Below are 25722 nucleotides of genomic sequence, written 5' to 3' on the forward strand. Positions count from 1 at the left end.
GAGGGCCCAGGCAGGCAGGCAGAACGAGGACGCGCGTAAAAGGGCCACTTTTATTTCCACAGGATCGCCAGGTTACACGTCGCCCTCCGCGGGCAGTCCATCGTCATCACAGTCTGGTCCAGCAGGAGTCCGACGGGGCTGGCCCCGGGAAGACACACACACACGCAGGGGGCGGGCATTAAATAGGCACCAGCGGGCTATCAGCCCCAGGTCTGGTTGAAGGAGTCCTGGTACCACTGCTGGCCGTCGTCCTGGCTGTTGTGGAAGCGGCGCTTCGAGTCCCCCTGGTTCTGGTGGGCGCCGCCGTCAAACTTGCGCTTACCGGCCAGGCTTCCCCTGGGGGGGGCGGCCCCACGGGCCCCCCCACGGCTGGCAGGGCCCGGCCCCCGGCCAGCGCGAGCGCGGGGGGCCCGCCCACGGCCGCGCCCCCCACGCTGCGTCGCTCCACGCTGGCCACCACGAGCCTGCGTCGGGGGAGGACGGGGGTTGGCAGGGGCCCCAGCTGGGAGGGCTACCATATCCGAGCGGCACACACGCGGCGGCGCCCGCTTTCCCGGCTAGGGAGCTCGGATATGCTAACCGTGGAGAGAGAGGCAAAGAGGACCCACCCGCTCTGGAGCAGCCCGGCCACGGGGGGGCGCCGCAGCTGGGTAGCCGTAGTCATAATAGTCATCATAGCGGCCGTAATAGTCCTCATAGTAGGGGTCCGCATAGCCGCCCCGGTAGTCGCTATACCCATAGTAGTCATAGTCGTAATCTAGAGCACAGAGAGAGCCTGTGTTGGTGACGCCACGTTCTCGAGCGCCCCCCGCCGGGAAAACGACGCACCCCCCCGCCCGGACCCGCAACTCACCGTAGCTCCTGGGACCCACGGGGGGCCCCCGGCCGCCCCCGCCGCCCCGGGGCCCCCGCAGGGGCGGCGGCGGGGGCATGCAGCCCATCATCCGGTAGTCGCTCACGTCCCTGCAAAAGGAAGAGGGAGCTGCGGCAGTCGCCTTTGGACGGCACAAATCACCGGGCCTTCCTTCAGCCTCAATCACGCCCAAACTTTGTCGAGGATCACCAATTCAACAATTTCAAGGGCAACGCAGACAAAGCAACTTCTCAACTTTCAACAATCGAAGGTTGTTGAAGAGACTGCTCGTTTGTGTTGTTCCTCCGTAATGTTGAATGACATTCCCTGCAATAGGAGGATTACACGAACCATACAATTTCAGTTTCACCAACATTGGAGGAACTGCTTTGTTTGCGCCGTCCCTGCATGTTGTCACCTTTCGAATCTGCAACTGGCACCGACACACTCGTTACAAAAAAACTATTGCATGGGTACAAGTCATTTGACCAAACTATGCGGTGAAGGAGGCTCTGGTGCATACATGTTGTGTGGACAGATAATGATGGAGAGGTTAAACTGACACTTAAACCTACGGTTAGAATGCAACCTGCCTTTTCCCAGAGACTGCAGAACACCTGAAAGACATCTCCATAGTACGAGTCTCCCTGCTCCTGATGGATAGACGAAGAACGTCGACGCACAAATACTTGCCCCGACTAAGTTTCTTACACAGCGCTGTCGACGCTTCAGGCACAAACGCATGGCAATTTCTGGCATCTTGTTTGTACAAGAGTGTGTGCCAATCAAAGGACAGGCCAAATCACACAGGCGGCTATCACGACATTTTGCATACAAAACGGAGAACATGAAGTCTTTAAATTTCACCTCCACTTTGCAAACTTGTCTCGACGAGCTAGGTACAGCTCTGTCCGCTCGGCAATTTGTGCAACTCCCAACACAAGGGCATGAATAAATTAATTCTGTTTTTTGGCACATCAGCAGTGAAGGCTACGGCAAAGTGACAAAAGAACCGTGACGAGAAGGGTCGCGGCCTGAGCCCCGCCGGGGCCACTCACACAATGCGCTGCTGCATCATCTGCATCATACGACGCTCGCGGTTCCGCAGCACCTCCTCCTTCTTCTTCTTGTCTGATGGAGGCTTGGCCAGCGAGACCTCCATGGGTGCCCCGCACAGGTCCTTCCCCTGCAGCTGGTTCATTGCCTTCACCGCGTGGTCCCGCTCCTCGAAGTGCACAAAGGCGTAGTCCTTGATCTTCTTGACCCGCTCGACGCGGCCGTGTTGCTCAAACAGCTCCTTGAGCCGCTCCTCCGTCACGTCCGCCGTCAGGTTGCGTACGTACAGGACCTTCACCTTTGCCATCGTCTCCTGGTCGGGCTCTTCCTGTGGGTCAGCCCAGTCCACTATGATGTCGCAGCTCCAGACCTTGATGCGCCCCGTGCTCAGGCGCCGCTTGGCCAGCGACGCCGCCTTGTGCGACTCATACTCCAGGAAACAGAAGCCCCGGTTCTTCTTCTTGTCGTCGGGCGAGCTGTAGATGATCACCTCCGTCAGGCCGGCTGAGGGGGACGAAAGACAAGGCCAGGTTAGGCAACAGACCGCGACACAGAACTGCCGTCCCCTCCCAACTCACGCGCGTGCTTGGAGAACTCCTCGTACAGCTCCTCCTTGCCCCGGTTCTTGGGGATGTTGCCAACAAAGAGCCGGTGGTTGTTGATGGAAATGGTCACCCCGATGTACTTGCCCTTGCGGATCTCGTAGTTGTCGAGCTGCGGGGGGGACAACAGGGCGGAGCTGCCACGCCGCTCGCGACTGCCCCCGACGCCCGGGCGGCGGCACCTACCTCGCGCACAGAGTTGTGAGCCCCGTCCCGGTTGCAGAAGGTGATGAAGGCATAGCCCCGGTTCAGGCCAGACAGCGGGTCCATCATGAGCCGCAGGTCCCAGATCCGGCCGCACTTCTCGAAGAGTGGGATGAGCTCGTCCTCGAACATGTCCTTGGGGATCTTGCCGACAAACACCTCGCAGCCGGACGCCGGCTGGGGCCCCGTCCAATCCGGCGGTGGGCCGCCGTACTTGCGCTGGCCCGTCGTCACATCCAGCGAGTAGCCCGTGCGGTCCAAAATGGCGCGAATCTTGTCCTCGTCGGGGCCTTTCTGGGCGCCCGAGCCCGATGCCCCCGGGAGCTTACTCTTTTGCCGGTACGTTTTCATGACGCCGCACAGGTAGGCCGACTTGTTCGACACGTGCTCCAGGCTGCTGTCGAGAAACTGCTTAAGAACGGCCAGCGCCCCGTCGGCCGGGAACTCCTTGAGCGCGTCTAGCGCCCGCTCGTCCAGGTCTGCGTAGGCCAGCTTGCCCGTCTGGAAGATAGCGTCCAGCTGGGCCGCCACCTTCTCCTGCAGTCCGTGGCCCAGGAGCTTGGCGTAGTCCGGGCTCTGCTCCACCGCCTCGTCGGTGGGTTCCACCGCCGTCGCGTCCCCGTTGCCCTCGGCCATAGTTTTCTGCGCGGACACAGGAAGCGATCAGACAGCGCGGGCGGCCACCGAGGGCCGCGTGACCGGCGGTAGCGGCGTTCGACCACCGCGCGAACACGCGGAGCACGCCGCCGGCGTCCCATCCCGCCATGACGCCACTCAAAACGGCCAACTGCCAAATTAGGCCTCGCGGACGCTCGCACGCCGCTCGACTCCCATCGGCGAGTCGGCCCCCTCCCGGGCCCCATCGGATCCGTACGCCGCACACTTGACCGCGATCGCGTCTTTGATCCGAGCCGATTCGGCACCTCTGACCCCTCGAGAAAGCCCGCGCAGGGCGCGCAAAACAAAGAGAGGGGGGGCCCGGCCTAGTCCTACGCCGGCCCGCGTTCGGCGCGCTTGCCGGCTCGCTCCCGGCCCAGTTCGAACCCCCAACGACTCGCTCATCGCTCAAAACGTGTGCAGAGAGTTTCATACTCACTTTGAAAGCCGATTACTTGAGATGGAAAATATTGGATACCGATACGAGGGGCCAAAATAGGTCCCAGTCCCAACCTAATGGGAATGGGCAGCAACGTGAGTGACACATGCACGGGGAGCCCAATGTATTCCAAAGGGCCGCGCCGTCCTTCGGGTTTCGCGCCAGCAGCGGCGCTTGGGCGGTCTCGAACGCCTGTTTGAGTGGGCCTGAAGTTTGCACTGTCCAGCAAGTCGGCCTGGACACCGGCGGCGACAGCAAAACGGTGACAACGCGCTAAAAGGTGCGCGCACTACTTCGCGTCGCGCAGCCGAGGCGCTTCCTCCGCTTTCCCACATGAAAAGGGCGCCATCCTTGTTTTGATTGGCGATCCTTGGCGGGGGTTGCTTTGTCTTTACGTTCGGCGGTTGAGGGCTCCCTCTGCCCTTCTTTTCGAAGGTGCCGTCCAGCGGGCTACTCAAAGAAATGCCGAACGATGCTTCACAGGCGCGGCGGCGGTCCGGTGACTCGTTGGCCCCTGTGTTGACTGTCCATTGGAGAAGCGCGTGGTGCTCTGCTTGCTGTGTTGTTTTGTAACGGCGCTAGCGGCGCTCTCTTTGCGAGCAGTACACGGCGGTTGCACAGCGGCGGCGCGATGCCGCGCTTTCAAAGTGCCTGTGAACATTTTGTTTTATTCAACAAAAACCGAGATTGAATGAAACGAGAGCTAATGACCGAGCTTGTCATTAAATGTTTCTAAAGATTGAGTGGCGGGATTATATTACGTAAATTGAGGAATTAGCATAATAGATAACACAGTCGCTGACGTTAAGCGTCATAGCGTGAAAACATTGGTTACACCACATGGTTTACACCCTTTTCTAGTTCACACAGCACATGGAAAACGACTTCGTTTTGCACCACCGACTCCCCGACTTGTGGCTCTGGCTGCTCTGGGTCATGCGTGTTGAGCAGGTTAAATTTTCCTTTCAACCTAAAAACCACTCTAGCAGTGCGCCGACCTTTGTTGATCACGATCACAGTCTAACAGTCTCATTACCAACGCCGTAAAGTTGCAATATTTTTTACAGCTCCATAGAAAAAGCAAAAAACAAAACCGAAACTCGTAGGTGCGTCAGGTACGTTTTGCACGGAATGGCACGGAAGGTCTTGTTGCGTGAGGCGCTGGTGCGCGCACACGGCGCGCACGGCGCACACACACACAAGCTGGAGGGGACAAAGGGAGGGGAACACAGAAATAATTAAACAAACTATTTATGATTCTAATATATTTGCAGTAGAAAATTTTTAAATAAGATTTTATTTATGATTTTTTATTTATAGACGTCGACTACTATGAAATCCGTGGATTATACTAGTCCTGGAATCCAAGTCAATCCAGCGTTTGTCGTCGCTGTACCGCTGTACTGGCTGTACCGCAGGACGCCTGTAGCGCTGGACGCCGCTGTAACCTTCAACCAACGCAAGGCCGCTACAACTACAACTACAGCTACAGCGTAAAATGTTGAAACATTGACTGCGCTTTATAACTTCACAGACGCATTGTTTCGGATTACGCTTCCGCAATCACCAGCCACCATGAGAACAGCCGTAATTGCAGCCACCCGGCCAAAAGAGCGTTCGTATTGCCTTCGTCGGGCCGCGCACTGACAAGGGAGAAAGCAGAAAAAGGAAAAAAAAAAAGAAGGACCGTCGCTTCCCTCGTCGGTTGTTTGACCATAAGCCAGGATGTCAGACACCTGGAAAGACATGCAAGCCTTCAAGTCGCGGCAGACGAGCCTCCGTGAGCGTCTGCAGCGGCGCAAAAAAGAGCGGCAAGAGATCGTCCAAGGCATTTCGGCCGAGGCCTCCGTCACCGACGACGGGTCCGCGGTGGGCGCCGCCGCTACCGCGGCGCCGACCTCGGGAGCCAGTAGCCAGCCCCGGTCACCGCAGCCGCACTCGCCCCGAGCGCAGCAGGACCCGGAGCCCGACGGCAGCACGGCCGCCGACGTCGAGGAAGTCGAGAGGCGGCTGCTCCGCTGCTTGCTCGATGTGGCCCTCGACCTGCCGGCGGATTCGAGGCGTCTCCAGGGTGTCGTGAGTCGGTCCCTGGGCCGCGAGGTGCCACACCTTGACCTGGAGAACCTTCTGCACAAGCTGGCCGCGCAAGAGTTGATTGGCGTCCGCGAGTCGACCACGGCCGAGGGCGAGGCATGCCTGCTCGTCACGTCGGCCGAGCACACCCGGCTGCAGGCGTTCGCCCTCGCCGACGGCGCCGAGGCGCCCCAGTCCCGCGCAGGCACCAAGCGGCAGGCCCCGGACCCGATCGAGTCGCTGCTCTCGCTGCCGTCGGCGCGCGAGAAGGAGACCAAGCAGCTGGGCGAGGAGATCCTCGAGCTGCTGAGCAAGCCGACGGCCAAAGAGCGCTCGCTCGTCGAGCGCTTCAAGTCGCAGGGCGGCGCCCAGGTGCAAGAGTTCTGCCCACAGGGCACCAAGGAGGAGTGCAGCCGCGCGCTGTCCGGGGCACCGTGCACCAAGCTGCACTTCAACAAGATCATCCAGAAGCACACGGACGAGTCGCTGGGGGACTGCTCCTTCCTCAACACCTGCTTCCACATGGACACCTGCAAGTACGTCCACTACCAGGTGAGCGACACTCCCTTCCCAAGCACGGTGTAAGAAATAGATAGAGCTGCCAGATAAAATCCTCCCTGCCTCATCGGTGCCAGATAACTCTGGTAATCAGCTAGTGGTTGCCCACCCAGTTTCCCATGCTATTCTATGGGACACATGCTTGTTTTTAAAGTCATTTTCTTTGTGTCGTCATTGACCCTAGTTTCGTGCCTCAAAGGCAGCTGAACAGTTTTATTAATGTGTTGAAGCTGAGAGATCTCTGGCACAGCATCCAAAGTTCGTAGAGGTCAGAGCAGACATGCCGAGCAGAAGAAGCACACAAAGGTGCCGTGGCAATGGGACACTTTTTTTTCTTTTTGTTTGTGTGACAAGTACGTAGCACCCCCCTCAGTCCGCCCGTCTGTGGCCGCCAGGCTCGGCAGGCAACATTGATCACCGCGCCAACGCTTTTTCTTTTTTGCTTAGTTGTGCTGTTAGGCCAGTGGGGACGCTGTCGCAATGGGCTACGGGGGTCCAGAGGATTTTATCTGGTCGATCACATTGCAGCATTCGTTGTGCTGTCTGTCCACACCTATATATACCTTACACCATGCTCCCAAGGCTCGCTGCCGTGCCACCGTACTTCACAGCTCTCCCCACCCACCGCACTCCATGAAAATAGGTTCTACCAAAAGCACCTTGAGTGTGTACAGTCCAAGCGACAATCAGTACCGACGACAAAGAATCAAAAAATACTTTGCATGGAAGAGCACAGTGCCTTAGAGTTCTTTCTTCTGCTGTTCACTTGGAATTCCACCGGAAACCGGCACAGTCTTACCATTTGGTGCCAAAATTGCCACTTCTCCCATCTCTGCAAAGAGCACGTGACTTTGCATCTTGCATTGCTCCATGAAGATAAGCCGTCTGGTGGCCATGCTCGTCTGGAACGTCATGTGACCTCTTATGCTGACTGTTGGCATTCTGGTTAAGAGAAAAAATAAAATAGCTGAGAGGGAGATACAAAGGGAAAGAAAGAGTAGGTAGCTTTTAGAAATTTATCTTGTTTTATTACACCATTGGCTACTTATCCCCCTTTTGTGTATGTTAAGTCTTCTGCAATGTCTTGTCTCGTGTCTAGGGTTCTGCACTTTAAAAACAATATTGGAATGAGTTTGATTCTTAAAATCTCGCCTTTAAAAGAGCCCCTTCATATGTCTCTCCTCCATAGATTTTTGGATGGCATTTTCCCTCCTATCTGTCTTGAGCCTTCTATCCTGAGGAGCATAATAAGAGCAAAAGTGTTTTGTCAGCTCATGAATAGGTGCGTTCAGTAGCGGCTCCCTCAGCTCAGAATGGAGTAACCCGAGTCGGAGCTCTCGGAGCGTCTACTGAACGACAAAAGAGCATGGCTCTTCAGCTGCAGTTTCAGCTTCCTCCCCTGTGGCAGACAGTCTTCGAATAAAATGAAAACAGACGATGCCGAGCATGATCACTTTTATTTGACGCAAGTATTGAGAAAGTCTCGACACAGTCGTTGAAGAAAAAGCGAGTGACTGTAGACACCAGCGCTGTCATTAGAAGCAGAGTGATGGAGTCCTTTGCAGGGCAGTGCAAAGGCTGCTACTGTTATAAAGGCTGACAAAACGACCCAACACATGCAAAATATGGAGCTTGATTATCTATGCAGCCGGTTACGCTACTTTTATACAGCCATATATTTGTTCTGCACTCCTTTAAGATGTTCCTATGAAATATATACAAATACACACATGACGTCGGCCACACTTAGCGATCAAGCTTTTGTCGGCCAAAAAGAGCATCAGCCGACGTATCATACTAGCGTACACCTTGGTTTAGCTACGCAAACAAAACATTAATCGGAATCACGTTCTGCATGAGTGTCCAACGGACAAGACTATCGTCGATAATCACTGAGTTTCCGTGCAAGGGTAATCAAAACATGGCGCCAGGTGAACATTTATATGGTTTGTTACCATATCCGAAGCGAAAAAATATATGCTTCAAGACATCTTCTGAAAGGAGCCTGTGCTGGTAACGAAATCCAAACATGTTTTTCGTCTTACCTTGAGCACTTTTCATTAACAAAAGCGAGCAAACCGCTGACCCACACTGCAGCCAACTTAACTTCTCCCGCCATTTTTTCTTTTTTTTTCTTTCTGCATGAGAATTTAGTTTGCAATCCGGAAGTGCATCATACCTTCCTCTTTTTGCTCCTCGTGTACCATCTCCAAACTCGGTGCTCAAGAGCTTCGAGAACTCGGAGTTGCATGCATCAGAAGTCGTTTTTCGTCGTCCAGTGGAAGGAGCTCTGACTCCCCGACTCCCGGAGCCACTAATAAACGCGCACATTGTCTGACACAAGCAAGTTTCTGTGAATTTTAGACTTTGTGTGATAGACATTCATTTACAAAATAGTCCCTCGCGTTTGCAGAAAGTTTTTCAAAATTTTCCCATCCTTTTTGACATGTTCAAAAAAAAAAAGAGTAAAGCAAAGTTTCACAAGTACAGAGCGAGAAAGTCTGACATGTTCATAATCAGCGAACGTGCTTCATACAGAAATAAAAAAAAATTGCAAGTTTGATATGATGCAACAAAAATACTCTTAAATACTTTGAATTTCGGAATATACAAAATAACTCAAAGGAATGCTCTCTAGATTTGCTTCCAAAACCCACGTACAGCGGCGTAGACTTTCCACTTTCCCGGGTGGGGCAGGCTGAGTTCTTCCGGGGGGGGAGGGGGGGGTGTTGCGCGTTATTTTTTCGCCAGAACTGGAGATTGAAGCTAACGAAAACACGCTGGAATTCCACTTCCCATGTATTGTGTCAATAAAGGCAACGTGCACATTCTTTTGTTTACATGCCTCTACTAGAAGCTCGTTACATGGCACGTAAACAGCGTCTCGGTAAGGATCATGGCCCGGGCCCGGGGGGGGCTCTGCCCCCCCTTGAATTTTACCAGGGGGGGCACGAGCCCCGTTGCCCCCCCATAGTCTACGCCTATGCCCACAAAACCCTTTTTGCCTCCCACGTAAACACGAGTGCCATCAAACCAAGACTGGACGCCTTCAGGTGGACAGCAGCACGCAGACGACGCCGGTGACGACGACGCGCCCCAGCTCAACGTCTGCCGTAGTGCGCGGCCTGGGGCCAACGGTGCTGCACCCCCCGCAGTGGATCCAGTGCGACCTCCGCTACTTCGACATGAGCATCCTGGGAAAGTTCTCGGTCGTCATGGCGGACCCGCCCTGGGACATCCACATGGAGCTTCCTTACGGAACCATGTCAGACGACGAAATGCGGCAGCTCAACGTCCCGAGGTGGGCACTGTTTCCTATTGTGTTTTCTTCACCGAGCAACGCTGAAGGCTGCTGTACACCATTCTAGTAGGGTGAGAGGAGAGAGGGAAATGAGCCTCCACGTTTGGGCTGTTCTGGTGGTACGGCCCGCCGGAATTGCCCAAACGGTAGGAACGGCACCGCCCTTTCCCCCTCCTAACTCGCCGAATCGGTTGAAATTTCCGTGGGAGACGGCCGTTACGTCTGCTATCAGAATCGGATACGTGCCCTTTCCCTCTTTTACCCCAAGGATTCTAATGAAATTCCGTCCTTTCTCACTTCGTTAGTGGCTATGAAATTTTTTTGACATCCCCCCTCCCTAAAAACATTACTATATCTTAATCCTACAGATAGAGTCAGCAGGACACACAAAATGGACAGCGGGTATTAGGGGTGTGCCGACACGGACATAAGTTTAGTGTAATGCAGTGACGTCAGGCGGCACGATTACCCCACGGCGTCGAATGCCTCGGACGCGACTTCTGTCTCATATCAAGGTGCGGTGTAGAAGTGCCGGAAGAGAGCATGAGAGAAGTGAACGTTGCTGTCGTCGCTCCTTCACAAATTTTGGCTGCCAACTATGGCGTGGTCTATGCACCAAACATCTTTGATGAAAACCCTGCCGTTCTGGCTCGTTTCAGCCTGACGGACGACGGCCTGATCTTCCTGTGGGTGACGGGGCGCGCCATGGAGCTGGGCCGAGAGTGCCTCAAGCTGTGGGGCTATGAGCGTTGTGACGAGCTCATCTGGGTCAAGACAAACCAGCTGCAGCGCATCATCCGCACGGGGCGCACGGGCCACTGGCTCAACCACGGCAAGGAGCACTGCCTTGTGGGGGTCAAGGGAAACCCAAAGGTGGGTGGGGCCTCGGCGGGAGCCGGAGACGCCGCGCACCAACCAAACGTTGGTTGCGACGTTCGGTGGCCGGCAACTGTGGCAAAGAAGTGGAAAATAATAAAAATTTGAAGGAGAGGGCCGAAAAACGAGATGAAACGGGACAAGATAGACAGTTAAGACAAAATAGATGGACAAGAGAGGCATATATATACAGACAAAACAGATAGACATACGGGACAAGCAGGCAAATAGACTGCCAAAACAAAATAGAATGACAGGCTTCAACAGACAGGAGAGAGACAAATTAGAAGTATGAACTTACCGGAGGAAGTTAAAATTTGATATTTTGAGGTAAAAACAGCACAAACATACAAGGACGAAGAACAAGAAAAGATGAGACTCAGCGCTAAGTCCCGTCTGTTGTTGTTCTTCGTCCTTGTCCGGTTGCACTGTTTTTACCTCAAGATGCCAAATAACGAACTAGCCTTAACGAACCTTTTAAAATTTGAGTATAGCTAAATACTTGCATAGCTACCGTAAAATCCTGAGAGATGTCCCACTCTTGAAAGGTAACCCACCCCTATTGTTGGCTTGATTTGGTATTTTCTTTTAAACAGTGAAAGATAGCCCAATCCTAGTAATTGCGGTGTTGGGATCAATGATGACCTCGGCGTAAATGCGTCTAGTTAGCTATAGCGGGATTTAAGCAAACATTGCTGACTGAGAAGTACAGTCATCTTTGCTTTATTGCCCTGCTGTGATAACAAGTTTGACAGGGACACATGATCTTAAAATAGTATTTTTAAAGACTTTTCATGATTGCTCACTGAAGTTTAGTTTACCCCTTATCAAAATTTCAGTGATTGTAAATTAGTTAAATTTTTTTCAGTAACCTGTATCAACATAGTATGTTCGACCGCAGTTGCTTCCCAAGAGAATGTTGACGAAGGCACGAATTCCCATTGATTTAATTCTGACCGCAGCACTATATGTAAGGTTGTTCGTTTTCGGGTAAAACCCGATTTTACCCGATTTTTACTCCCCGAACATGTTTCAGGAGAATCGGGTTAAACCCGATTTCTCCCCGAATTCCAAAACCACCACACCAACATATTTATTTTTGCGCCACGTGGAGTTTGTGGTGCACACACGCTAGCTACCCTACCTTGGGACAACAGTGACCTATAGTTCTGATAAGACTGCTGACTGGGCGAGTAGGTACTTCATGTTGAATAATGTTACAGCGCTCCTCAAGAAAAACACTCACAAACACAGACACACTAAAAAAATATACACTCCCTCGGCTTTAGTTATTTTCGCAAGCTGTGTGCAGCACCGTGGACGCTACACGGCTCTCAACCGACCGCCCGACGAGCGAGCCTAACTCACCGTGATATTCTACGGAGGCCGGCTGAAGAAAAGCGACAATAGGCGTTGGGGCTTTGGAGGGACATTTCCGTCCCCCCGCCGTGCATCTGGAACCGCCTTGGCACGCCAGATAGCTTCGGCCCTGCTGCACGCAGCTTGTGAAATGCACTATCAATCCCCCTTCGACCGCTGTTAGGTCTCGACACCCAGCCTGGTCTCTCCGGTAGCATGGCCATCTCGCTGGCGGTCTACCTTTCTCACGAACAACGTCCGAGCCAGTCAGTCGGGGTAAGCAGATCTGGAAAACTTAACAGGTTTATTCCATAGCGAAATATATGATCGAAGACGACTGTCCCTCAAACGGTCCGGGTTTTTGTTGACACCTGAGGAAGAGGAGGATTCCCTGAGCGGTGCTTCCCCTGAAGCGACCGACGGGAATCGGACCAGCGGAGCTCTCTTCCAAGAGGAGCTTAACGTTCGGGAATGGCAAGACGACGATTATCCCCCCACACTCGAGTACTATAATGGGCTGGGGAGCTCGTAATACCCCCCAAAAACAATGAAATGAATGTATTACCGAGTATATTTGTAAATTTAACCCGAAAATATCTGAATTTCGAAATGTTTCCACAAAGAACCCGATTTCTCCCCGATTATCAGCTAGAAAAATTGCACCCGATTTTTACCCCCCCGAATTTAAAAATGTATAAAGTCAGAAAACGAACAACCCTAACTATATGTTACTGCCTCAAACTCTGCGCCGAAGAGTGTTGATTCAAAACAAAAGTGGGCCAATATCTTTTTCATGTTGGAATCTTAGCCGTTGGTCAGTAGTTGCAGTTCAGCTTGATATATCATGGGACACTGAAATTAATTGATGCTTAACTTGGTATACTCGTTTTTTTGTTTTTTGAGTAAGTATACTTTCATTAATTCAAACTCCAGGAAACCACAAAATTTCTTTGAATTATCCGAATTTTATCTGAATATGATGCAAGATAAAATTATTATTGGCCATATGAATGGTTGCACGTACAAACCAGATATGTGATCATTTCCACTACATAGGCCTACTGATCATAAGCAGGTATGCCACACATGAAACATTTGTAAAATGTATGACATAAGTTTTTTTGTCTCTTAAAAATGTTGTTTATCGTGAATGATTTAGACAGCACATAACAACTTAAAACAAAATTAAGTTTGTTTATCAGGCCAAGAAGTTGTTTAATGTGGACTATTAAGCAGGGACACATGAGCGATGAAAATGGATACCGCGCGGCAGTCTTCGTAGCAACTTGCACTGCCGCTGTGACAAGGACCTATGCCGTGCTACCACGTCACAGCGTCCGCGCAAGTTGCTATCAAAATTTTCGCGTGCTGCCCGTTTCCGTAGCTCATGTGTGCCCCGCTTGAGCCCCCCTTGAGTGCGCTTCTCACCTAGAACTGTTGCACTGCGGAGAAGAAACACCCGCGGAAGCAAGCTCCGCAGGTGTTGCTTCTCTGCAGTGCACTGGTGCCCGAAAAGAAGCGCACTCAACGGAGCCGCGAGAACAAAAAGTGTGAATTATACGAGAACGCCGCTCGAATTAAGCGGCTTATGAATACATTAAAAACATATCGGGACAACCAAATTTTGAAACTTGTTTGAATTAACCAGAGGTATGAAATATCCAAGTTTGAATTATCGCGAGCCTACCGTAACTGTAATTGGTTATATTAGTAAGAATGTCACTCTATCACTAATGTAATCGCTTTTCACCTCTGATAACTTTTAACTCTTTCTTTCTAAGAGAAAGTTTGACAGCTCTGGTCAGAACCAGGGTTTCATCAAGGCCTAGGTAAACCAGCCATGGGCCGAGGCCATGTCCGGGGGATGCGGAAGTGATGTAGAAAGATTATGCTACAGGCCAGGAAATACAGTTATCTATGCTTCCAGGTTGCAGATGCTGGAGAATGATTCAATGACTAGTATGCCAAAGCAGTTGCTTTCTAATTTGTGTATTCATACCTGGGAAGGCCAAATGCAACATCGCAGTTTGGGTGAACTTCCGCTCAGTGCTCCTTCATAGACCAAAACGACATACAGTTCATAATCAGGTTTCTTGAGTGATGCTTGCGTGAATATTTCACAAGTATTGAGAGCTTTTCTTGGTGAGACTTCACTGCCCAGGGTATTGTTGCCACCCTGCCAAAAATAATGAAAACAAGAAATATTGTAACAAATGACATTTGATGATGCGACGAAAACTGAAGCAAACCAAATGTTTAATGGGGCGAACTTGTGCCCAATACAAAATAGAAAAGGGCACGTGTCTAAGGTGTCAATGGTGGCAGAACAGCAGGATCGAGCGCTGGGGCGAGACTGACTGCGGCTCGCTACGGGAAGCCCCTTATGTACACTCGTTGGCTTCTGGAACAATCGGCGCAGAAGGTTCAACGCGTAGAACATTTGGACCTTGAACAAGCAACAAGATTCTCGAATTAACCAGAACAATAAACTGAAGGAATAAATAAAAGATACATTACTCCCAGGAATCGAACCCTCTGCCTCCGCACAAAAGTCAAGCGCGGTAACCATTCGGCCATCCACATGTTCGCTCGCTGACGTGCGTGGCAATATGAGCAAAAGTGAACTCGTCTTTAGAGCCATTTAACTACCTAGGTGTTCGCTGCTTGAGCAAGCTTCTTATCCAGTCTTACCTCAATCGTAAATGGATTTCCTTTAAGGGGGGACATGGGCCTAAATATTAAATTATTTTGAAAAAATTCATTTTTTAATTTTGAGGTTTTCAGTTTTAGAAACTAATTATACACCCTTACACCAAATTTGATGACCATACGCCAAATAGTTACGTTGATATGAAATATTTTCAACACATTGTGAGGCAGTAACAAAGTAAAGGAGTTCAATGTTTGAATGCATTTTTCTCAGTTCCACTTTTTGCTGCAAATTTCACACGAAGGAATCTTTTGTTTGAAGGTGAAAGTATTCTGTTACCACAATCAAGATGTTTCTGAACTGAAATTTACTCAGGAATCGGGCTATCTACTTTATTTTGTTTTAAGTTGAAGTCCTCAGTGAGAAAAAATTAAGTTTTTAAATATTGACAGATGACAGATATGCATCTCATAGTTTGAGGTAATAACTCTTCCTGAAATATTTACATTTAAGTTATTGAAACTAGATAGCCCGAGGTCCCATATCCCCCACTTTATATTCAAGCAGTCAAAATGGTGCTTAATAGCTTGATTTGCATATCATAGATTTCTTAATGAAAAGTGACACATCATCTTATGCAGGTATGCAAATTTGTCCTAGAGAGCTGAAAGTTTGCACAGTACACCTACATTTGAAGCTAAATCTCCCCTGCAAATTTCATTTCGATCAGTTGAGTAGTTAAAAAATTTTACCTCTAGCCAGTGTCCCCCTTAATTAAACCTTTTATTTAATTTTTCTATTTAAGCTATACACTCATTTTGCAGCAACACTCATGTGGCACTGGAGTCATAAGACGTGACAGGTAGCGCCCGCTATCTAGTATAGAATCCTCGTATATCTGAGGCATTCAGTAATTTCAGTTATTGGATCTAATTTTGAGCTTTTAAGTTTCTTGCCTAATCATGAATCAGTCCCCCTATTTAACCGTTCATTGGCAAGTACGGCTCAAAATTGCCTTTTTTGACCACCTGAAGTGCTAACTAGCAGGCAACTATGACACCTCTTCTCTTTATTCTTTATTCAGGTACCTACTTCGCCATCTGGCATTACAGTAGGCGGGAATACAAAAAAAAAAAAATGACTGCATCTCCACGTGGTGAATGATGTTGATTGGGGCGAAGCTCTGGTGGTGCTGATGATACTTCTCACGCCCTGGTCTCCGGAGCAGCTTGCTGTCTGCGTAGATGCTGAGTCACAGCATGCCGAGCTTTTCGTTTGTTTTTATCCATGTCAGAAAGAGAATGTGTGGTATGGAACGTGATTATATACACATTTGAGCATTTGACTGCAGTGCCCTCTCGTCTATAAACGTTGAGCCAGTGCATGCAAAGTTTAACGCGATTATATACGCATTTGACCGCAGCGCCCTCTCCTGTATAGACGTTGAGCGGCTACATGCAACGTTTCATCCATGACATCCCCAGATCCTGAGTTACTACCACATCTCGGAGCCCCCTACTCGACTCTCAGTCGTGGCAGAGTGGTTAAGGCGATGGACTAGAAATGCATTGGGGTCTCCTTGCACAGGTTGGAATCCTGTCGACTGCACAAACATTTTTAATTTTTTAAGAAGACAGATGGGATGGCAATCGATGTGAGCACGGACGCCGGACAAGGCTAGACCTTAAGGAGCTTCGCCCCTAAAACAAACAAAAAAACATGATCAAAGAAAGGTTACATATTCAGCGCATGAAAAACAGCATCATTGGACGTTATAGTGACTCTGCATGATGGAAGGGAATTCCAATCATACAGGGTCTCTACAAAAAAAAAAAAAAAAAGTGTCGCAGCACGTCATGCTTAAAAGGAATCTAATTTTTAAGGCATGGTGATCTCTACTGGATACATAGAAAGGAACTTTCATATACTAATCCTTTTCCACACCAGTTTTTCTGTGATAAATATTGTGAAAGAATTTGAGATGGAGACCCTTCTGTGATCAGCTAATAAGGGCCGTTTTAGCTTGTGTTTACGCTCCGTCATACTAAGTCGCCAATCATAATTTTCTAAGACAACCTTACAACCATATTTTGAATTTTTTCAAGTATTTTTTTATAGAAAATGTGGTATAAGAATCCCAGGCAATAGAGGCATATTCAAGGATAGATTGGACTTAAGTAAAATAAATTATTTTGTTGAGGGATTGGGGTACAAGTTTCAAATTTAGGCGCAAAAAGTCAAGCATACACTAGGCCTTCAAGGAAATCTAATCTACATGGACATTCCACTGCCAATCTTAAGTTAAATACACACCCTGATATTTAAATTCGGTAACAGTTTCTAGAACTCTTCCTTTAGGTGAATATCTAGATGCTAACTAACGGTAATACTTTACTTGTAAAGATGACGTGTAAAGTTTTTTGTTTATGTTCAGAGTCATTTGCCATGACAGATACCGTGATTCAATGTTGTCCAAGACTTTTTGCAAAATCAGGCTATCATGCGCGTTATTTATCTCTTTATATACAATGCAATCATCTGCAAACATTCTAATAGTAGAATAAACATCAAGACCAATATCATTTACATGCATAAGAAGTAAAAGTGGCCCTAAAACAGAGCCTTGCAGCGCACCTGAAGTGACGTCAATTATTTGAGATTGGAAGCCATTTTAAAACCACATATTGATTTCTGAACGACAAAATACTTACAAACCCATTTACAAGCTTTGTCATCAATTTTATTGGCGTGGAGCTTAGAAATTGAAAGATCATCAGGAAGGACATAAAAAGCTTTACTGAAATCAAGAAATATACAATCAGCACTTCATGGCTTGTCGATTGCCATAGAGAGGTCATGTAAAATTTCAACTAGTTGTGTGCTACAAGAATAGCGCCGACGGAATCCGTATTGCGACGGATGCAAAAAGTTAAACGTGTTAAGATGAGTCACAATATTACTATAAAGAATTGTTTCATTATCTTGCAAGAAATGCTTGTCAAGGATATTGGTCGGTAATTTCCAACACGGTTTCTAGGTACACTTTTATGTGCTGGCCTTACTTGAGCAAGCTTGCAATCCAAGGTCAGAAAAGATTCGCGTAGCAATATTTCAAACAATATCACAAAGTAAAGGCACAATGAACTAGTACAAGATTTCAGAATACACGCAGGAATATCATCTGGAACAGTCGATTAAGTTCTGTCTATGTCACACAATTGATCTAGAATTCCAGACACACAAAATTCAACTTCTGGCGTCTCGTTAGTTGCCGCTGGAACATTGAAGTGCACCGAATGCGACTGGCAAAACGTAAAAACCTACTAAAAATATTAATTGAAATGCGCTGCCTTTTCAGTATCGCTATCAACGATAGTATCGATGTGCCCGAGCGTTCAAATGAAAGAATTGTCTCTACCGTTACTGCGAACAGATTTCCAAAACTCTTTTGGGGAACGCCGAATGCTTTTTCTAAATTGTGAATAACGTAGACTTTGCATGCTCCAACCTGTCTCGAATCACTCTTACGAATTCTACTGGTCTAGCGAGATCAATCTGAAGCCATGTTTTACGGAATTTAAGACAGGCCCTTTGTTTTTTTTTAGTAATACACGCAACTCGCATGTAAACCATGGCTTGTCACATGCCCATTTTGGCCTAAGCGTATGCAATGGGGGAAACTTTTTCCGCAACCAAAATATTTTTTCCTTTAGTTTTATTTATAGGTCATTCACGCTCAAGCACTCGGACAAGGTTTTGTAAGTTGGAAGATGGAGGTTCTAGCGCAAAGTTCATTTTTCCGTAACCTGCTCGGTCATAAACAAATGCCATTCATTCACATGATTTGCTCTGACCTCAGACACTGTAGCTTTATGGTGACGAATCCCTGGAACAGTATGCATGTTCTCAACAATCCCAGAAGTGTTACAAAGCAAAACATCTAAAATATAGCCCATATCATCAATGCGTGTTCCAACGAAAAAACGTCCAATAAGCTGAAAAACTCTATACAGTTCACCACCAGTGGCACCCCTGATGTTTTCATTATTCCATGCAATGGCTGGAAGATTGAAATCGCCGCCAATAATCATGTGATCACACGCAATCGTTTCCATAGTACTGGAAAGGGACTTAATTGTGTTAGACATTAAATTTGGTGGTCGATAAAAAGAACCAATGGCTAAGCATTTTCCGTTAGTCAGCCTAATCTGACAAAACACAGTTTTGGCATCTTGAGCGTTCACCAGAATCCTGGTAGAAGAAAGAGTTCAACTGGAAGAAGCACGTCGCCACCATGGGAGCAGTGATCACGTCTGTAACATTCGAAACCGTCTGGAAATACCTCCGCGTCACACACAGAACCATCCAACCAAGACTCGGTTCCTATCACCACATTGGGCTGACTCATCAAGAGCAACTAAGTCGTCAAATTTATTTTTTAAGCTTCTACAATTGACAATAACAAGGGAAATCAAGCATGTTGTTCGCGGACATTCACATAACCAGTGCTGGACAATCTGTTTTGTAGCAGGATTGCAGGAAAATTTTACGTCGCATAAAAATAAGCTGTCATCTTTTAGGACTGCTTTTGTTCCCTCTTGCCAACGGGCTTCTGCATAACCCCATATATATTTTTTCTTTCCGCAAACAGGTTTTGAAAAATCTTTGGATATGCTATATGTACGTGGAATTCTTCAGCTTTCGAGCATTTGTTTGGATGTTTTGCTTTTCCTTAAAAGCTCTGAAGTTAACCATATTCGGACAGTTTTTTTGAGCAGAGAACATGCCCAATTTATAAGCCTGCTCAATCCCAACAACGTCAATTCCTAACTCAGATTTACAGAGCTCCGTAACAAGTGCTTCCAATGCACAGGTGTTTCCTGTGAACTGGTGTCTTGAATTCCATAGAAATTGAGATTGCATCGACGACTCCGGTTTTCCAAGTCATCAAGCCTCGCGGTAAGAACGTCCAGGTAATTTTGCTTTTAATGCCATTTGTTTTTCAAGTCGTTAAGATTCACGCACATCTGCTCGAGTCTTCTAAAGTTTGACTTAATTGAATCTACTCGCGTGTGCAACAACTTGCACACGCGAGTAGATTCAGTTGAGACAAGCTTATTCATCAAGCTCCTCTGGCCATATAAAATTTCTTGAACCTGTTGTTCTGAGAGAGGCCTTGGATTCAGTTCGATATTGCCACACAGCAGCAAGAGCAGTAAATCGAAAGCCACCTGGCCCATCAACAGGAAACGCCACCTCACGCTTGCATGATTTTCATGACACACTCATATTGAGTTATAATACAGTTTCTTGGGTGGAACCCGCAAAAGAAAGACATTGAAATGGGGTTGACAGGGTGGGTCACCAACTTGCGTGAATAGTAAGAATATGGTCAGCCGTACTGCCAACGTCAACAGCTCCGTGCTTTGAAGACTATAGGTTGCTCGTTGACTTTTGTAGGAAATCTTGCTCCAACGTTGCTTGTTCCATGGCACATGGTTCGTTGACTCTGTCAATGAATATTCCAGTCTTGACAGCTAAATGCAGTTAATAATTGCTGTCGCAGATGACTTGCCATAAAAGCAGGTTTTCTTCTGGATAGCACCAGTCACAAGGTTCCGAGGAAAATAGGTCAATCTGCGTGAACAGTAGGAAAAGGGCGACTTGTAGTGCCAACATGTCACTGGTTCCACTCCCCCGAGGCCTACACAAGCATTTGTTGTTTCCCCCTTCATACCTTGCTTCTATGCCACATTGCTCTCAGTTGATGTCTTCTTGTTGTTATTGCCACAAGCATTACATGACTGGCTTTCCACTCTGATCACAATCAGATACAGTGAAGTGATTGCAGTGTCATATGTTTAAAACTGCACCAAGGAATTTGCCCTGTTACAAGTGGTAATTTTGCTTTCCAAGTGCTGAACCCTGGTTACGGGCTCCAACAAGAACCGTGGCCCTCTCCCTGAATCTTACGCGGATATTCTGTGTCGAGTTAGACCTGCACACTCGCCCTGTCACTATGGTACCTCCCGCATGGGAGGCAAAACGTTTAATGAATTTGTTTTTTCTGTTATGTAAATTCGGTGTCCTTATTTTAGTCATGACGTCTCCCAGCTTCTGGATTGTTTCTGCACTTCCGGATTGTTACGGGGGGGCTCGTGAGAATTTTAGGGGCGAAGCTCCTTGGGGTCCAGCCTTGTCCGGCGTCCGTGCTCACATTGATTGCCATCCCATCTGTCTTCTTAAAGAAAAAGAAAAAAATGTTTGTGCAGTCGACAGGATTCAAACCTGTGCGGGGAGACCCCAATGGATTTCTAGTCCATCACCTTAATTTCTCGGCCACGACTGCGGGACGAGTAGGGGGCTCTGAGATATGGTAGTAACGCAAGAGCTGGGGATGTCATGGATGAAACGTTGCATGTAGGCGCTCAACGTCTATACAGGAGAGGGCGCTGCAGTCAAATGCGTATATGATCGCGTTAAACTTTGCATGCATTGGCTCAACGTTTATAGACAAGAGGGCGCTGCGGTCAAATGCTCAAATGCGTATATAACCACGTTCCATACCACACATTCTCTTTCTGACATGGACCGTTGACTTAAGTGGTAGAGATGTGTTCCCACAACTTCTAGTGGATCCAAGCTGATCCACCAGAAGAACCACTGGCTCTGCATTTCACCAACCATAAAGCAGTAATAATGAAGTTGAAATGCAACCTGGAACTCAGCAGTACCTATGAGCAATAAACAAAAATCAGCACCATCCGCACTACCTATGAACAATAAAACCAGTATCATCAGCACCACCAGAGCTTCGCCCCAATCAACATCATTCACCAAATGGAGATGCGGTCGTTTTCTAGTTCTTTAAATTATCACTTCGAATAATGTATTATCTTACTTGATCTTTGTATCGAATGCTGGGATTGCTTGAAAGATATGCACCATTTCTTATTGTTTGTGGCCAGTTCAGGTGGGTCAGCTAGCTCCGTTGAGTCCACTTCTCACCGCGCACCGGTGCACTGCGGAGAAGCGACTCTTAGGGCAAACATCAAGATCCTGCTAATCTCGCTTTGCCGCAGTGCACCGGCGTGAAGGGAAAAGCGCTCCTTGAGTGGGAAGTGCACGCATATCCGTCAGGTCCTGCATTCTACTCCCGTCAGCATGCTAGCTTTGACGGGGCTTTCTTTCAGAGACGCACTGCACGACAATATTTTTGCCGTTGAGGCACGAGATGCTTACCGAGGTCTTCCCGTGGGACATCGCTGAGAAGCAACGCACTCAACGTCGCTGTTGCTGCCGCTAAAATAGTGCGAAAAAGGAGCGAATTTCTGTATTTCTCTACAGAAGGTCAGTCGAAACTATGGTGCCTGCAAAACAGGTCCCCGACCAATGCGATTGGCCTCCCATTCCACCCACGCGTCAAAAGTGGTTTCGAAGTGGCAACAAATGACAGGACAGAAGACGGAGTGTCATGCTGCCGGACATCGCAATCCAAACAATTAAGCAAAAAAATTCTTTAAAAAATATAAATAAATAAAACTCATTCTTGGACGGAAATTGACCACTTTTTAGGGTGCAATAAACACACCAGTCTGGGACCTGTTCTAGGTACTGTAGATGAAACGGCGCAGATTTTTACGTCGTGGTTCGACCATGACCGGAGTGGTTCCTCGAAATTCCAACTGGAGCGCTTCCGCCCAATCGCAGGAGGTGAACCGCGGCCTGGACTGCGACGTGATTGTGGCCGAGGTGCGCGCCACGAGCCACAAGCCGGACGAGATCTATGGCATCATTGAGCGCCTCTCGCCGGGCACCCGCAAGATCGAGCTGTTCGGCCGACCCCACAACGTGCAACCCAACTGGATCACCCTCGGGAACCAGGTGGACGGCGTGCGGCTCACGGACCCGACGCTTATTCACGAGTTCCGCAAGCTCTATCCAGATGGTGACTGCATGAGGAAGCCCCAGTGATGACCAAAGCTTTGAATATGCTGTGTCGTTTTTTTTTCCACGGTTACGGGCAGCTTAAACTGCTGGAACTGAGATCGTGGAGGGAATTCGGTCATGCGGCGTGGAGTGGCAGAAGACCTTTTAGTGGAAGACAACAGTTTTCTTTTGTCATCCACAGACTCTTTCACATCGCTGCCGGTGACACCTTTCAAACCTTTTCTCGTTCTATTGTGTGCAGTGGCCAAATCGTTGACGACATATGGCATTTGTCTCCTTTTGGAGAACCCCACTGGGGAACGGCAGACGGCATTCCTTCGGGTGGCGTGGTTTCCTTGGGGCAACTTCCAGCGAAGTATATTGGCCTGAGGCGTTCCAGCCTCCCTTGCCTTGCTCAAACTTTCTGAAGGCGAGGTGTGCAAAATTTTGAGTTTGTTTTCACGTGGCTCTTAAATGAGCCGCATGACAAGGTTTTGAGGGGTGCTGCAACTGTGGTTATATGGTGGCATACCTTTTCCAGGCCACAATGTCCCGCAGGAGCGATTTCGTAAGTGGCCATAGTAAGCCGTTCACAGAGTCGGGACTTGTGGTGAACGAGTCGGCTGCAAAGCTTGTGGAAACTCAAGTCTAGATGCAACAACCGATGCAGAGCTCAGGTTCTTTGGTGAAGTTTAGGTTCTGCAATACTTGAAGCACCCGGAAAAGAGTTGCATGTTTCGATTTCATAGGTACTCTTTCCTTTCAAAATGTGATCTAGCCCTTGGAAGGAAGTTTTTTTTTTTACTTTCAGATCTTTTTTGGAGGGATGATGATTGAGAATTTTATGGTGCACAAGCAACCTTTTTCTTTTTTTGGGGGGGGAGGGGGGAGGGAAGGGGGGCAGGAGGGCACACAGCTACTGCTCTTTGAAGTGTTGGGAAGATTGCTGAGGAGAATTGGGATGAGGCAGATGAAGAGGGGCATGCAAACCTTGTGCAGTGTCACTTTCACAAAAAAATAGTGTCTGTTTGGCACCATGTGGTCTTTCATGTGATGTGGCATGCTTTGGGCTAGCACTCTATCAAAGCTTGCCTTCTCTCCCACGAAGACATTTATCTGACAACTTTCACTTCCTTACAGAAAACTGTTAATGCTTGTCGGGTGCTGTATCAAGTAAAAGTTACCGCTGTTGGAAAAGAAAAGTATGATGGGGGAAAAAGTAGATTATTGTGGCCCAGACGCTACAGGACCTCAGCCTTGGCACCTAGCAATGATTGTGGAAAATAACGGGTTGTTTAGAACTTTACATAGCCACCTATCAAGCTCCTTTTTTTTTTTATTTAAATATTTTGACAAAGGTGCTCATCTTATCCAGTTTCCTGCAGGCGGAGTCAGTTTATAAAGGTCCCTGTAGGTCAGTTTTGCCAGTCATTCAACAGTATGATTAGTTTAAAGTATATGATTCGAGTCATTTCCTTACGTCAAAACGGCAGTGTCGTGAAGTCGAAAGTAGTCTAATTTAGGTATTGAATTATCAGCGGGTGTCGAGTCTATTCTGCTGCATGTCAGTTATGCCTGCAGTGATCATGCTGCTAATGTAATTTGGCACGCTGTACATGCTGCATTGTTTTTGTGGCCATTTCTTTCTAAGTTCCTGTTGATAACTAGAAACCAACGTTCAAATGGCAAAGAGTACTCAAATGTTGCCAAGAAAATATACAAGTCACTCTGACACTACCAGCATTGTGTGATCTCTGCAGTGTTTCCCCAAAAGAAAATTGCGAATAGAATGCCTAGTATTTCCCGAATGATGCAATTCCGGATACACTACTGCATTTACTGGAGTAATCAATGTGCTGTTTGTGAACCAAGCCTATGCATGCATTCACTTTCCTACAAAGTATGCTGACAGACGCATTGCTTTCGACAGAAGAAGCCCAGCAACTTTCAAGACAAAGATAACGTCCTCTGGTGAAAATGCTATCTACAAAGATCCGACTTTTTGTGGAGGATCATTTTCTCGATCTCATTATTAGCAATGTGCTTTTTAATGTAAAATGCAATGATTTATTCTTTGCATGCTCTGCAGAAAACTAGATATACAGGCCTCGTTCGTAAACAGTCAGTTGATCACTTGTTCACCATGTTCCCAGACTCAGATTACAAAGTCGTTAGCACACTGACCAGATTCATTTGATTAAAATGTTCTAAAACTGCTGGTCGTAAAGCAACCAGAATGTTTTCTTTATTTTATTAAATTCATGTACTAAAGACATAAAAGAAAAACATATGCTAAATAGTAGTAAACTTCAAGGGGTGATGTGTGTACGTGAGAGACCCCGCAGCAGGCGCTCACGCTGTAGTAGAAATCTGTTGAATAGGCAGAAAAATTCCACAGAAACGTCTACCCACAATTTATTGACGGCGTGTGCGAACTACAGGGGGCGCTTCTCTAGCTATCATCATCATTGTTTGCGACGTCATGGGGACTGGGACTGAAGGCGCAGATCTCAGATCCCTCGGCTCATCAGCTCGCTTCATGCGCTGTTGGGGTAACGCACGGCAAAGCTAATTTCTTGTGTTGTGTTTATTTGGTGAAGTAATATTTGTAGTAGGACATTTTACCAAAGTTTGAAATCGCACGTGGCACGCGTAGTCGTGCCAACAAATACTTTTGGCACTGAGGTGTCGAAGTGCTAGGATTGTGGTGTACCCAGTACAAAAAGCTGGATGATAAAATTAGAATATTCGGCGCTTTATCCCGCTACAACATCGACCATGGCAAATAGGGTGTATGTTTTTATTATGATTCGGACAAAATAAAACCAAGGAAGGAATGTCTCACCAAATTACGAATAGGAAAGCGAAATTTGAGATCCTTTCGCGTGTGTGGTAAACACTTCAGTGAAAGCGACTCCATGTATCCTGTTGGTTTCTAAGGGTTCTGTGAGCGCTGGTCTCTTATTAGTTCTGAGTTGATTCCTTCCGGAATTTTGTGAACCAGTAAACAAACATATTCTCAAAGTAGCTGGCAGGAAGAAGCGGTGGCTGGCTTTTGGAGTCGTTTCAACTAAATACCTGCTTATTCACCTGGTCGACTTGAAACGTGTAAGACTCTCGCGATCGAAGTTTAAAGGGATACTTCAACGAAATTTGAAATATTCC

General features: G+C 48.0%; 2 protein-coding genes across 3 annotated transcripts; one reads left to right on the forward strand and one right to left on the reverse strand.

Annotated features, from left to right (window-relative positions):
• Nucleotides 1–36: 36 nt before the first annotated feature.
• On the reverse strand, nucleotides 37–4358 carry LOC8028677 (heterogeneous nuclear ribonucleoprotein Q). Of its 2 annotated transcripts, XM_040210095.3 has the most exons (7): nucleotides 3812–4358; nucleotides 2698–3357; nucleotides 2488–2623; nucleotides 1912–2413; nucleotides 854–963; nucleotides 609–757; nucleotides 37–464 (listed from the first exon to the last, which is right to left on the reverse strand). In XM_040210095.3, the coding sequence occupies exons 2-7, from the start codon at nucleotides 3349–3351 to the stop codon at nucleotides 201–203; spliced, it is 1815 nt and encodes a 604-aa protein (XP_040066029.1). In that variant the 5' UTR covers nucleotides 3352–3357; nucleotides 3812–4358; the 3' UTR covers nucleotides 37–200. The 2 variants fall into 2 exon arrangements, with proteins under 2 accessions (XP_040066029.1, XP_040356770.1); XM_040500836.2 differs by lacking the exon at nucleotides 609–757.
• A 15-nt stretch (nucleotides 4359–4373) lies between these two features.
• LOC8028672 (N6-adenosine-methyltransferase subunit METTL3) lies at nucleotides 4374–23426 on the forward strand. The gene is made up of 4 exons (XM_029989989.4): nucleotides 4374–6436; nucleotides 9496–9743; nucleotides 10403–10616; nucleotides 22339–23426. Exons 1-4 carry the CDS (start codon nucleotides 5537–5539, stop codon nucleotides 22600–22602), a joined length of 1626 nt encoding a protein of 541 aa, XP_029845849.1. The 5' UTR covers nucleotides 4374–5536; the 3' UTR covers nucleotides 22603–23426.
• Nucleotides 23427–25722: the final 2296 nt, after the last annotated feature.

This window comes from Ixodes scapularis, unplaced genomic scaffold, assembly GCF_016920785.2.
Source record: "Ixodes scapularis isolate PalLabHiFi unplaced genomic scaffold, ASM1692078v2 PGA_scaffold2__306_contigs__length_199485367, whole genome shotgun sequence".
NCBI lineage: Eukaryota > Metazoa > Arthropoda > Arachnida > Ixodida > Ixodidae > Ixodes > Ixodes scapularis.